We start from the raw sequence: 12,870 nt of genomic DNA on the forward strand, positions 1-12,870 counted from the left end.
TTCTTTGGATATTATGAAAGGAGCACTGTCTCTATTTATTTGGGTAGAACATTGTCTTGGATCTTCATGTCATCATTTAGTAATAACATTGGTCTTATATTGAACTCACCTGATATGGTGAACTCTTGGCTGGTAAAATGGTAAATAAAAATGTAATTAGTTGAAGAAAATGAATTATTCTACCAAACATCTTTCAAGGATGTATTTTAAGCATATGTTTTCCTTCAAATATTAAGAAACATTCTCGGTTAGACATTTCTTGTATAATTTCATTTTTGAAAAAAGTTAATATTTTGCTTGGAATTTGACACAATGCCATTTTGTTTAATTTGTTGCGCTGTCATTTTTTGCTTTCCACCATGTAACTTCTACAGATTGTCAGTGAAGTGTCTGTAGGGTTAGACAGATGTGTCATCTTTCCTATGATAGTATGTCAGTCATGGCATTATCTGAGTTTGTTGAATAAATCTTGAAAGAAAACTAGAAAACTTTGCTTGTTTTTGGTTCTCTGTTTTGGTTGTTATCTCTTTTCTCTTCCTTTTCATTTCATCTTAACTTAATGCTCTGGCTTTGTTGCTCACCTTTTTCTTGATACTTATGTTTTTTCCACACTCATTTTCTGACTATGCTTTGGTCTCATTTTTACATTTGATTTGCCTCAGCTCATCATAGCAAGTACATTTTGGTGGTTTCATTTAATGCACCTGGGATGATTCACTGTAAGAGCTTAAAATACTTTTAAGAACTCACCATACATCTCTAAGAAGGCAGTCAAATCAATAAAATTCTTGATTCATTCCCAGCAATTCGGCTTTCTTATTCCTGTACTCTTTTATCTAAAGACTAGCAAAATACCCACGCTTCGCAGCGGAGAAGTAGTGTGTTAAAGAAGCAATGAAAAGAAAAGGAAACATTTTGAAAATAACGTAACCTGATTGTCAATGTAATTGTTTTGTCACTGTTGTGAGTGATGAGTGTTGTTGTCATATATATATATATTTACACACACACACATAAACATATATATATATATATATATACATATCTATACATATACACATATATACATACATATATATCTACATATATACACACACATATATACACACATATACATACATACACACACATATATACACACAAATACATATATATATATATATACATATATACACACACACATATATAAACATATATATACATATACATACATATCTACATATATACACACACAGCTATTTCAGTATCAGTGCAATACGCTGTTTGTTAAAACGGTTGACTCCGCTCTTTCGTGCAATAACAAATCAAATCATTCAGTTGTCTTTGCTCATATGTCATTTTAGAGCTGGACGCCTGGCATCTTTTTTTGGCCACAGGTTCGTTTCTGTTTGCTGTGAGGTTCTGTGTTGTGGAGATTCTCAGGATGGATTGCAGGTGCTCATCAGTGAGGCGACTCCTGTGTGCTGTTTTGTTAGTCTTTATCACTGAGAAGAGCTTCTCACACAGATATGTGCTACCAAACATGCACAAGGTTCGAGCCGCATGTAGACGGACTTTTTTTGTTCATCAAAGTCACCAAAGCGCCGTGCAAACTCAGTGCGCAGTGCGCCAGTTTATCAGCAAAGTGCGTATTTGGGAACACCGTAGTGACGACTTGGTTTAACAGTACTTGGCAACAGGGAAAGTGGGGCAAGGTGAACTGGTGCATTTGTGTCTCCCATAAAAGCAGCTTCACTTGAAATCACTTTGTGATTGTGCACGGGTTAAAACGTCCGCTGAAGTGTCAGATTCTTATTTAATTATGCTGTTTTCTGTATCTTCTGAATTGCATTCAGGTTACCCTGATGCAAGGCAGCTGAAGCGCTGCATTATGGGATCTGTAGTTTATTGTGTTACCAGCGCTTCATATACCCGGGCTTTAATAACAATAATACAGTATATAAAATGATCTCGGGCCGGATATAATTACACGCCTGGCCGGATGTGGCCCTGCCCTTGAGTTTGACACATATGGACTAAATAGAACTTGAAAAGATATGTTTTTCAAATGTGATCGCAATTCAGATAGAGTTGACGCAAGACTACAGCCTGCATGCCTCAATGAGTCATCCTCCCTCGCTCTTACTTTTTACCGCTCATCTAATGAATACACTGAGTATGGCTTTACCAAAACAATCATTGATGGCGAATAAAGTATCCATTATTCGAGTATGTAGAGCGGGATATATATATATACATATATATATATATACCCGCGATCGCAGGAGAAGTAGTGTGTTAAAAAGGTAGAAAAGAAAAGGGAACATTTTAAAAATAACGTAACATGACTGTCAATATACAGTATTTGTTTTGTGAGTGTTACTGAGTGTTGCTGTCATCAAGGATTTGATTATCATTATTTCTTTCAATCAGGTTCGTATTTGTAGGATGTGTTGTGTTCAAGTTACATTCCGTGTTTGTCAATCGTTGTAAAGATGACAGGTTTCATTCATCGATTCGTTTCTTACTACATCAATAAACAGCTCGTCTTCTTTATCTGAGACCTGACACACTGCATGCACGGGTTTTTTTTACACTGTCTTCCTTTAGCGGGACATTGACTTTTTCCACCGCGGTGCTTTGTTTCCGCAGTAGCTGGATTTATGAATATGCTTATCAGACGCTTCATATTTTTGCTGCCTTTTCAATTGTGTAATTCGGTTTTTCAGCTCTTTGGAACTGTTGCCTTTATCTGTGCACGCGTCAGTTCACGTGAGCCACTCGGTGTACATGCATCGAAGGTTCCCAGCTGTGCTGGTGCCATCTCGCTATGTCCGTGGCTGTATTTAATGTTACCTTAGTCCTGGCACTTAAAACTTTCTCTCGCAGTTTCGCTGAGTTTGTGTCAAACACCACCCTGACCATCTCATCTTCCTCTCCATAAGCACAGTCCTTCACCCGTGAATATTTACCCGTGGCAGTTTGCTATTGGATTGCCGCTGACGGACGGCCTTATATGGGCAGGCACTAAATTACAAACGCCAGCGGCAGCCTGTCTATGAACTTAATTTAAAGTGTAGGTTTACATCGTGCTTTGTTTCCGAAGTAGCAGAACTCATGAATATGGTTGTATATGTCACTCGCTCGCTTCTTATTGTTTCGCTGCCTTCTCAATTATATAATGCATGTTTTCTTAAGCGCTTTTTTGAGCTCTTCCTGGTTTTCTATGTACTGCGTGATTACGTGGGAGGCGTGATGATGTCACACGAAACTCCGCCCCCACGGCGTTGAAGCTCATCTCCATTACAGTAAATGGAGAAAAACTGCTTCCAGTTATGACCATTACGCGTAGAATTTCGATATAAAACCTGCCCAACTTTTGTAAGGAAGCTGTAAGGAATGAACCTGCCAAATATCAGCCTTCCACCCACACGGGAAGTTGGAGAATTAGTGATGAGTCAGTGAGTGAGTCAGTGAGTGAGTGAGTGAGTGAGTGAGTGAGGGCTTTGCCTTTTATTAGTATAGATTTCCCCTCTTGTTTCAGAAATTCTAGAGCCTGTGAGGGAGCCTGGAAGGAGGTAGCAATAGAGGCCCACTCCAGGATGACACAAGCAATGGCCAGTTAAAGGACTATTATATTTCAAAACAATTCACATTTTTACTGAAATTGGATTCTATTAATAAAAAAAATCACAAATGTGTTAAAAACAAGTCAAAAAAATGACTGCTTGTCTTATCCTAGGGAGGAGTTGGTGATGAAGTCTCTCTCACGGCTTATATTACTGCTGCCCTGCTGGAGTTGAAAACACCTGTCACAGTGAGTGGTGGACTTCCATATGTGGACTTTGATATGCCTACAAGACATTAGACTGAATTGCTTCTGTTCTTCTTCAGGATCTCATCCTAAAGAGAGGACTCGCATGCTTGATTTCCAAACATGACCAAGTAAATGACCTGTATACCAAGATTCTTCTTGCATATGTATTTTCTTTAGCAAATGACCAGAAGATGAGGCACTCCCTGCACAGCTCTTTGGATCAAGTGGCTATGAAGAAAGGTATGTCCACCCATCATGTCTCAGTAGGTCATGTTAGAATGCTGAATATTTAACACAAAAAAGAGGAAATGGAAATAGAAGGTGACTAAATAATGTCAACTGGAATATCCATTTGTTACATGTATCCATGAATTCTTGGTCATTGTTACAATGAGACAAAACATATCCTAGCAGAAGCAGAGAAACAAAGAACCCATCTTAGATAGTGGCCTATCACTGAGGACATGCACCTCTGCTTACTCATGGTCAGTCTGTTTATACTGTAGTTGTATATCCACCTAACAGCTCATCTCAAATTAGTATGTGAAGAAGAAAAATGCAGTCTGCAACAGAAAGTTGTGAACAAGAGAATAACATGCAAATGTTAAACAGAAGTGGTGCAGACATAAATCAAAACAATTTTCCATAAAATACCCCAGAACGAAAGTGGGTTTTAGTTGAGAGATCAGTCATGGGTATCCTTTGTAGTTTTCTGCCTTTAATACAAAAAGTATTTGCATACATTCTTCTAGTTACTAGTGAAGCATGCAGACTCATGGTCTTCAAAAAGTGGTATTTTCGTGACTCTCGGCAGATGTCATACATACTGTACAACCACAGGTCACTGTGCCAAAGTTGAATTTACAAAACAGATCAGGTCATAAGCTTTTGACTAAGACCAAAGTCAAGGTTCTAGCCCAAGCAGTCAATGAGTTATTGTGTGACAGACAGACAGAGCTTAGCATTTTACATACAGTACATAGAATAGATAAAGGAAGATTATTTATCAATAGTGCATGTGTGAGTTGGGTGGTGGCTGAAGGCGAGGACCTTGGTGGTCCGATCCTCAGCTACAGAAGCTGACTCTTGGGACGTGGAATGTCACCTCTCTGAAGGGGAAGGAGTTTGAGCTGGTGCGCGAGGTCGAGAGGTTCCGACTAGATATACTCAAGCTCACCTCGACACACAGCTTGGACTCTGTACCCAATCTCCTTGAGAGGGGCTGGACTCTGTACCACTCTGGAGTTGCCCCCGGTGAGAGGCACCGAGAGGGTGTGGGCATACTTATTGACCCCCGACTTGAAGCCTGTTCATTTGGGTTTACCCCGGTAGCCTCCCTCCGCCTTCAGGTTGGGGGACGGGTCCTAACTGTTGTTTGTGCGTATACGCCAAACAGCAGTTTGGTGTACCCACCCTTTTTGGAGCTCCTGGAGGGGGTGCTAGATGGCATACTTTCTGGGGACTCTCGCATACTGCTGGGAGACTTCAATGCTCACGTGGGCAATGACAGTGAGACCTGGAAGGGCGTGATTGTGAGGGATGGCACCCCCAATCTGAACCTGAGCGGTGTTTTGTTATTGGACTTTTGTGCTCATCACGGATTGTCCATAACGAACACCATGTTCAAGCATATGGGTGTTCATATGTGCACTTGGCACCAGGACACCCTAGGCCTTAGTTCGATGATCGACTTTGTGGTCGTGTCGTTGGACTTGCGGCACATGTCTTGGACACTCGGGTGAAGAGAGGGGCGGAGTTGTCAACTGATCACCACATGGTGATGAGTAGGCTTCGATGGTGGGGGAGGATGCCGATCAGGCCTGGTAGGCACAAACGTGTTGTGAGGGTCTGCTGAGAATGTCTGGCAAAGTACGCTGTCAGAAGTAGCTTCAACTCACTTCTCCGGCAGAACTTCGACCATGTCCCGAGGGAGGTGGGGGACATCGAGTCCGAATGGGCCATGTTCCGTGCCTCTATTGTTGAGGCGGCTGACCGAAGCTGTGGCCGTAAGGTGATCAATGCCTGTCGTGGCGGCAATCCCTGAACCCGTTGGTGGACACCGGCAGTGAGGGATGCCGTCAAGCTGAAGAAGGAGTCCTACTGGACCCTTTTGTCTGTGGGACTCTGGAGGCAGCTAATAATTACCGGCAGGTCAAGCGAAATGCAGCTTCGGTGGTTGCTGAAGCAAAAACTCGGGCGTGGGAGGAGTTTGGGGAGGCCATGGAGAATGACTTTCGGATGGCTTCGAGGAGATTCTGGTCCACCGTCCGGCGTCTCAGGAGGGCGAAGCAATGCAGTGTCAACACTGTATATGGTGGGGATGGTGCGCTGCTGACCTCGACTAGGGACGTTGTGGGTCGGTGGGGGGAGTACTTCAAAGACCTCCTCAATCCCACTAACATGCCTTCCAATGAGGAAGCAGAGCCTGGGGACTCGGAGGTGGGCTTCTCCATCTCTGGGACTGAGGTCACCGAGGTGGTTAAAAAACTCCTTGGTGGCAGGGATGAGGGCTGGATGAGATACGCCCGGAGTTCCTCAAGGCTCTGGATGTTGTAGGACTGTCTTGGTTGACACGTCGCTGCAACATTGCATGGACATCAGGGACAGTGCCTCTGGATTGGCAGGCGGGGTGGCAGGCGGGTCATTAAGAAGGGGGACCAGAGGGTGTGTTCCAACTACAGAGGGACCACACTCCTCAGCCTCCCTGGAAAAGTCTATTCAGGGGTCCTGGAGAGGAGGGTCCGTTGGATAGTCGAACCTCAGATTCAGGAGGAACAGTGTGGTTTTCGTCCTGGTCACGGAACAGTGGACCAGCTGTACACTCTTAGCATGGCCCTGGAGGGTGCCCAACCAGTCTACATGTGTTTTGTGGACTTGGAAAAGGCGTTCGACTGTGTCCCTCGGGGAATCCTGTGGGGGGTGCTCCGGGAGTATGGGGTACCGGACCCTGATAAGGGCTGTTCGGTCCCTGTACAACCGGTGTCAGAGCTTGGTCCGTATTGCCAGCAGTAAGTCGAACCCGTGTCCAGTGAGAGTTGGACTCCACCAGGGCTGCCCTTTGTCACCGATTCTGTTCATAACGTTTATGGACAGAATTTCTAGGCGTAGCCAGGGTGTTGAGGGGGCCGGTTTGGTGGATTCAGGATTGGGTCACTTGTTGTTCTATTTGCTTCATCAGGCCGTGTCCTTCAGCTCTCTGTGGATCAGTTCGCAGCTGAGTGTGAAGCGGCTGTGATGGGAATCAGCACCTCCAAATCCGAGACCATGCTCCTGAGCCAGTAAAGGGTGGAGTGTCCTCTCAGGGTTGGGAGCGAGATCTTGCCCCAAGTGGAGGAGTTCAAATATCTCGGGGTCTTGTTCATGAGTGAGCGAAGAATGGAGTGTGAGATGGACAGGCGGATCGGTGCGGCATCCGCAGTGATGCAGGCTCTGCATCGCTCTGTTGTGGTGAAAAAGGAGCTGAGCTGTAAGGCAAAGCTCTCAATTTACCAGTCGATCTACGTTCCTACCCTCACCTATGGTCATGAGCTATGGGTAGTAACAGAAAGAACGAGATCGCGAATACAAGTGTCTGAAATGAGTTTCCTCCACAGGATGTCTGAGCTTTCCCTTAAAGATAGGGTGAGAAGCTCAGTCATCCGGGAGGGGCTCAGAGTAGAGCCACTGCTCCTCTGCATCGAGAGGAGTCAGATGAGGTGGCTCGGGCATGTGATCAGGATGTCTCCCGGACGCCTCCCTAATGAGGTGTTCCAGGTATGTCTGACTGGCAGGAGACCCCAGGGAAGACCCAGGACACGCTGGAGGAGCTATGTCTCCTAGCTGGCTTGGGAATGCCTCGGGATTCCCCCGGAAGAGATAGAAGTGGCCGGGGAGAGGGAAGTCTGGGCATCTCTGCTCAAGCTGCTGCTCCCGCAACCCAACCTCAGAGCGAAAGAGGATGGAGGGATGGATATTTATAAATAACAACATACATACTTGAGTTAGGGCACCCAACAATTTTAAAAAGCAAAAATCACATTCAAAAAATGACAAAGTAAGTACCAGAAGAGGAAAGATTTCATGTTACTTTTAACACACTCAATATTCCACTCTTTGCCGCCTTGTAAATATTCCATATTACCTTTAAGTATTGTGGCGAGTGGCTGGGGGTGGTACCCAGGAGGAACAGCCAGGAGGACCAGAGGAGGGCTTGTGCCTCCTCCAGACCAAGAGGGGGTGACCGCCCTGGTGGCTTTGGGGACTACGGGAACGGATCTTGGAAGCTCAACCCTATAGGGGCTCATGGTCACTGCCAGAGGGTGCCCCAATGCCTGAGGAGCCCTGGCCCTCAGCACTTCCGCCTCACCCGGAAGTGCTGGGGGGGAACAAGACCAGAAACACCCGGAGTGCTTCCGGGTGTGCAGCCAGTACTTCCGCCACACTGGGGAGTGCCGGCGGAAGATTATTGGGAGGCACCTGGAGCACATCCAGGTGATTATAAAAAGGCCCGCCTCCCTCCGTTCAGTGGCTGGAGTCAGGTGGAAGAGGACAGAGCTCAGAGGAGAGGAGTGGAGGCAGTCAGCAAGCGAAAAAAGGCATTTGAGAGGCCTGGACTTGAGGGGTGATGAGTGATTGGTACTGGGTACTGGGTTGTGTGTGTGTTCAATGTAAATAAGTATGAATAAATATGTGTTGTGTGATAAAACATCGGTGTCTGCCTGTCTGTGTCCGGCTGTTCCCCACCGTAGTCATAGTAATGCTTTACTAAACAAAGAAAATGTTTTCTTAGAACAAGTCACACTTTTGAGAACCTTCTGTAGCAGTGCCTAGTCCTGGATTTAATACAATAGCTAATGCCCAATATTTTTATCAAGTGTTGGTTGTTGATTCTGTAATGCCCTTTATCCCCAACACCTGAACATTGTGGATTCCATCAAGGACAAGTAATGACATCCATGTAACAAATGATGCCAATTGCTAATCTGGATTCTCATTTCTAAAACTTTGTGTGGATCCATGTATGCAAATATGTATTTGCCAAAAAACAGGAAAATGCATATGCCAAAAACAAAATCTGACTTATAAAACCTGGCATGTGCACCTTTCTACACAATTTAACTTTATAAACCACAATCGTCTTGCAAATATGCATATGCAAAAATGACTCAAACCCCACCCAGTTGCCAACCTGGAAACAACCATACATCTGCATTAATGAAACTCATACATATGCATGGTTAATGCTGTATAATTCCGTTGGCTGGTACAGCAGCCTTCCTCCTGATGCATTGAGTCCTGTGCTACACTCCACAACTGAGCGTACAAGAGCATGCACAGCATTGTAATGCCTCTCCTCTGCGTTCTGAGGGGATCTGGAAAAGATATAAGCTACCAGTATCTGAGTGGGTACCCACTATTACCTGGCACATGTAATGACATGATTGCTGTTACAATGAATAAAACAAACCATATGAAAAACTGACGATGTAGCCAGTTATCTTACCAACAAGCCAGCCTCTGCATACAATACTGGCATGTCTGTCAAAGCTACGTTACCTCAAAACAAATGAATCCCAGGTTGACCCAGGCCAGCGAGCCATTTCCCTACTTTATCAATGGGGTCGTCATTTCCGACTTTCTCCGAAATGCTGCATACACATGGGCCAAAGTTTCCATAAATATACGCGAGTACTCCCATCAAGTTTTCTTTAATAAATGCTGACTTCTAAATGCAAAGTTGGGTAAACACATTTTTTGTACGTATGAAACTATTACAGGCCAGGCATGTCAAACACGCGGCCCGCAACAGAAATCTGTGCAGCCCGCATGACAGATCCTAGCTAACACTAAAATTGTAAAAAATTATTACTATCGTTTGTGATTGAATCATTCTGCATCTTTGGCGTTATTTATTAACTTTTCTTACTTCTGCCTTCTGACAAAAGCATGTTTTCCAATGGCATTACGGTACCAGAAACGTCATCTGCTAGTATAGTTGCAGCCGCGAAGTCGCAACTGAAGTGCTAGGCTGCGGTCTCGGACCACTACTGAGCCACGAGAGAACTGCCAGCAACGGAGATTCACTTAGTGAAGGGCTACAGCAAAAAGGCTGCCCCCTTCACTGTGGACACTTTTCAGAACGCTAGGCGGGCAGGGCTTTGCAGCGGCGCATAAAGAGAAGAGAGACCGCGGTGAGAGAGTATTACAACCAAGTATTTTTATGTTTCTGACAGTTTCCCCATATGACACGAGTCCACAGAAATCTCGTTACTATGAAGTACATTCAGCAGCAGATACCTTCATTACAACAAAGTGACTGTGAAATGCTTGAATGAATCATCCACAGAGCAGTTAGTTCTGTGGTCACAGCTCAGTTGTGGACATTTGCACAACGATCCCCAAACAGAAACACTGTAAAAAATGTTCTTTCTTCGAACATTCCTTGTACTGTTTTTTTGCTTTTTGTTTTGTGTCGTTTTAAGTGATACATTTTCCTTATTGCTTGTCAACATTTGAAAAACATCCATTGGAATTTAACTCATTGTCACCCTTCTATAGAAATGGCATACTTGCTATATGCAAAAAAGAAGAAAAATCTCAGGTTGCAAACGTATGCGAACTGCTGCCTTTGAAGACACCGAAAAAGCCGTTTTTATGTGGTTGCATTGATGCTTGTTCAAGAAACATTCATATTAATGTGGCACTCATTCAAAAATATATGAGGTTTTTAAACTCTCTTGGGACCCAGACAAACAATCTCACACGTGGCAATAGCGCTTCGGGACACACTTTAGCATGTCGTTCCCGTTGGGTGGGGGGTCTCAGATCTCAAAAGAGTTCAGAAACCTCACCATATGAAGAAGAAGAAAAGGATAGCTGTGCTGACCACAACATGCTTCCACACTTAGATAATGTTCACGTTGAATTCCTCCCACCCAATTGCACGGCAGTGCTTCAGCCATTGGATTTGGGCATCATTCGCACCCTAAAAGTGTATTATCACAAGGAAATGCTGAGAAACATTCTCGTCAGTATAACTTGTAGATAGGAGAAGATTAAACTAACGCGAAAGAAGCTATTGAAGCTGCTTCCATTTCCAACATCCTATCTTTGTGATGCACGTTTTCTGCAGTGACAGCAACCAAAACAAGATTACGGAGTACAGTAATCCCTCCTCGATCATGGGGGTTGCGTTCCAGAACCCCCCACGATAGATGAAAATCCGCAAAGTAGAAACCATATGTTTGTATGGTTATTTTTATATATTTTAAGCCCTTATAAACTCTCCCACACTGTTAACATTATTAGAGCCCTCTAGACATGAAATAACACCCTTTAGTCAAAAGTTTAAACTGTGCTCCATGACAAGACAGAGATGACAGTTCTTTCTCACAATTAAAAGAATGCAAACATATCTTCTCTTCAAAGAAGCGCCGTCAGGAGCAGAGAATGTCAGAGAGAGAGAGAGCGCTCGCTAAGAAAAGCAAACAATCAAAATATCAATACATGCTTTTGTGCTTTTAAGTATGCCGAAGCACCACGATAAAGCAGCATTTTTTAGAGGAGCGTCCGTATCTTCTAAGCAAACAACCTCTGTGCAAACAGCCCCTCTGCTCACACCCCCTCCATCCGGCAGAGAGAGTGAGAGAGACATAGAAAAGCAAACAGTCAAGCACCACGCGGGAAGCATATTGTATATCATTGAGGAGTTTTACTTAATATGTGATACATGCTCTGATTGGGTAGCTTCTAAGCCATCCGCCAATAGCGTCCCTTGTATGAAATCAACTGGGCAAACAAACTGAGGAAGCGTGTACCATAAATTAAAAGACCCATTGTCCGCAGAAATCCGCAAACCAGCGAAAAATCCATGATATATATTTAGATATGCTTACATTTAAAATCCGCGATAGAGTGAATCCGCGAAAGTCAAAGTGCGATATAGCGGGGGATTACTGTATAATATAATGAATATAATATAATAATATAAGGACCTAGCTAAGAGGCTAAGACTCTAATTGTACACTGTTGTACGGAGATTGTATGGAAATAAATTGCTTTTCTTTAAACTTTAAGTGTTACATTTTTTAAAGTTTTCAGCATTGTAAAGAAAGCTACAGTAACTTTGTATAATAGTATAATATTTTTTGTTACAGTGCGGCCCGCTGACGCACGTAGGGCAGTCGAAGCGGCCCACCAATGGTAGTGAGTTTGCTCTTGCCTGCTCTAGGCCTCTTTCACTCCGAACCTACTCTCTTTTTAATTTATTGAATTAGGTCAACACATTCCATAAAGAAATCTGAGTTATGTTTTCTAAAAAGTTATATCTTGACAGATAAAACACAGATGAGCAGGTAATTCATCTTTATGTTTTGATGGGACTTTATTAGAGACCTTCTTATGCTCTTCTTAACATCACAGGGGATGCTCTCTATTGGACTCATCATGAATCGGAGAGTAAGATGGCTCGCTCTGCTGAGGTGGAGATGACATCGTACATGTTGCTGTCACTTGTATCTGGTTCTCACGTCTCTGACTCTGACCTTGCCTATGCCTCTAAAATTGTCAAATGGTTAATTCAACAACAGAATTCACGTGGAGGCTTTTCATCCACACAGGTGCTGCTTTCTCTTTTTTTGTATTCTATTTCTTTTAAGATTCCCAGATTTTAACAGTTGATTTTTTTTTTCCTGCAGGACACAGTGGTTGCATTGCAGGCCTTGTCTTCTTATGCAGCTCACATCTACAGTAAAGACAGCACTGCCAGTGGCAGTGTATCTGTAATATCTGCACAGGAGACACCAATAAAGTTCCATCTGGACCAGAACAACCGACTCCTTTATCAGGAGGAGCGACTGGAGAAGGTCCCAGGGGAATATATCGTAGAAGTAGAGGGGCACATTTGTGCTTTTGTTCAGGTAAATCATACAGGGACGTGTGATCCCAAGCATTTCAATGCCCAAGATGTTTTGGAAGCTAACCTGCTATTGCATTGTCAGCCATGGTAGCCATCAAGATTTTTAGAATGTGAGTAAAAGAGAAAGAATGGAGTCAAAAAACAAAGCGCAGGTCAAAACTGGAAGACAAAAATGAAA

The 12,870-nt window shown here is 43.7% G+C and overlaps 1 protein-coding gene across 2 annotated transcripts in view; it reads left to right on the forward strand.

The window, feature by feature from the left end:
- LOC120534455 (alpha-2-macroglobulin-like protein 1) overlaps nucleotides 1-12,870 on the forward strand; it is a 121,681-nt gene that overhangs the window by 93,207 nt on the left and 15,604 nt on the right. For both annotated transcript variants that reach the window (XM_039762044.1, XM_039762053.1), the window contains exons 27-30: nucleotides 3,722-3,796; nucleotides 3,874-4,036; nucleotides 12,197-12,393; nucleotides 12,472-12,693. In XM_039762044.1, the coding sequence (XP_039617978.1) occupies nucleotides 3,722-3,796; nucleotides 3,874-4,036; nucleotides 12,197-12,393; nucleotides 12,472-12,693 (657 nt within the window). The remainder of the gene's footprint in view (nucleotides 1-3,721; nucleotides 3,797-3,873; nucleotides 4,037-12,196; nucleotides 12,394-12,471; nucleotides 12,694-12,870) is intronic.

Source organism: Polypterus senegalus, chromosome 1 (genome assembly GCF_016835505.1).
Source record: "Polypterus senegalus isolate Bchr_013 chromosome 1, ASM1683550v1, whole genome shotgun sequence".
NCBI classification, from domain to species: domain Eukaryota; kingdom Metazoa; phylum Chordata; class Cladistia; order Polypteriformes; family Polypteridae; genus Polypterus; species Polypterus senegalus.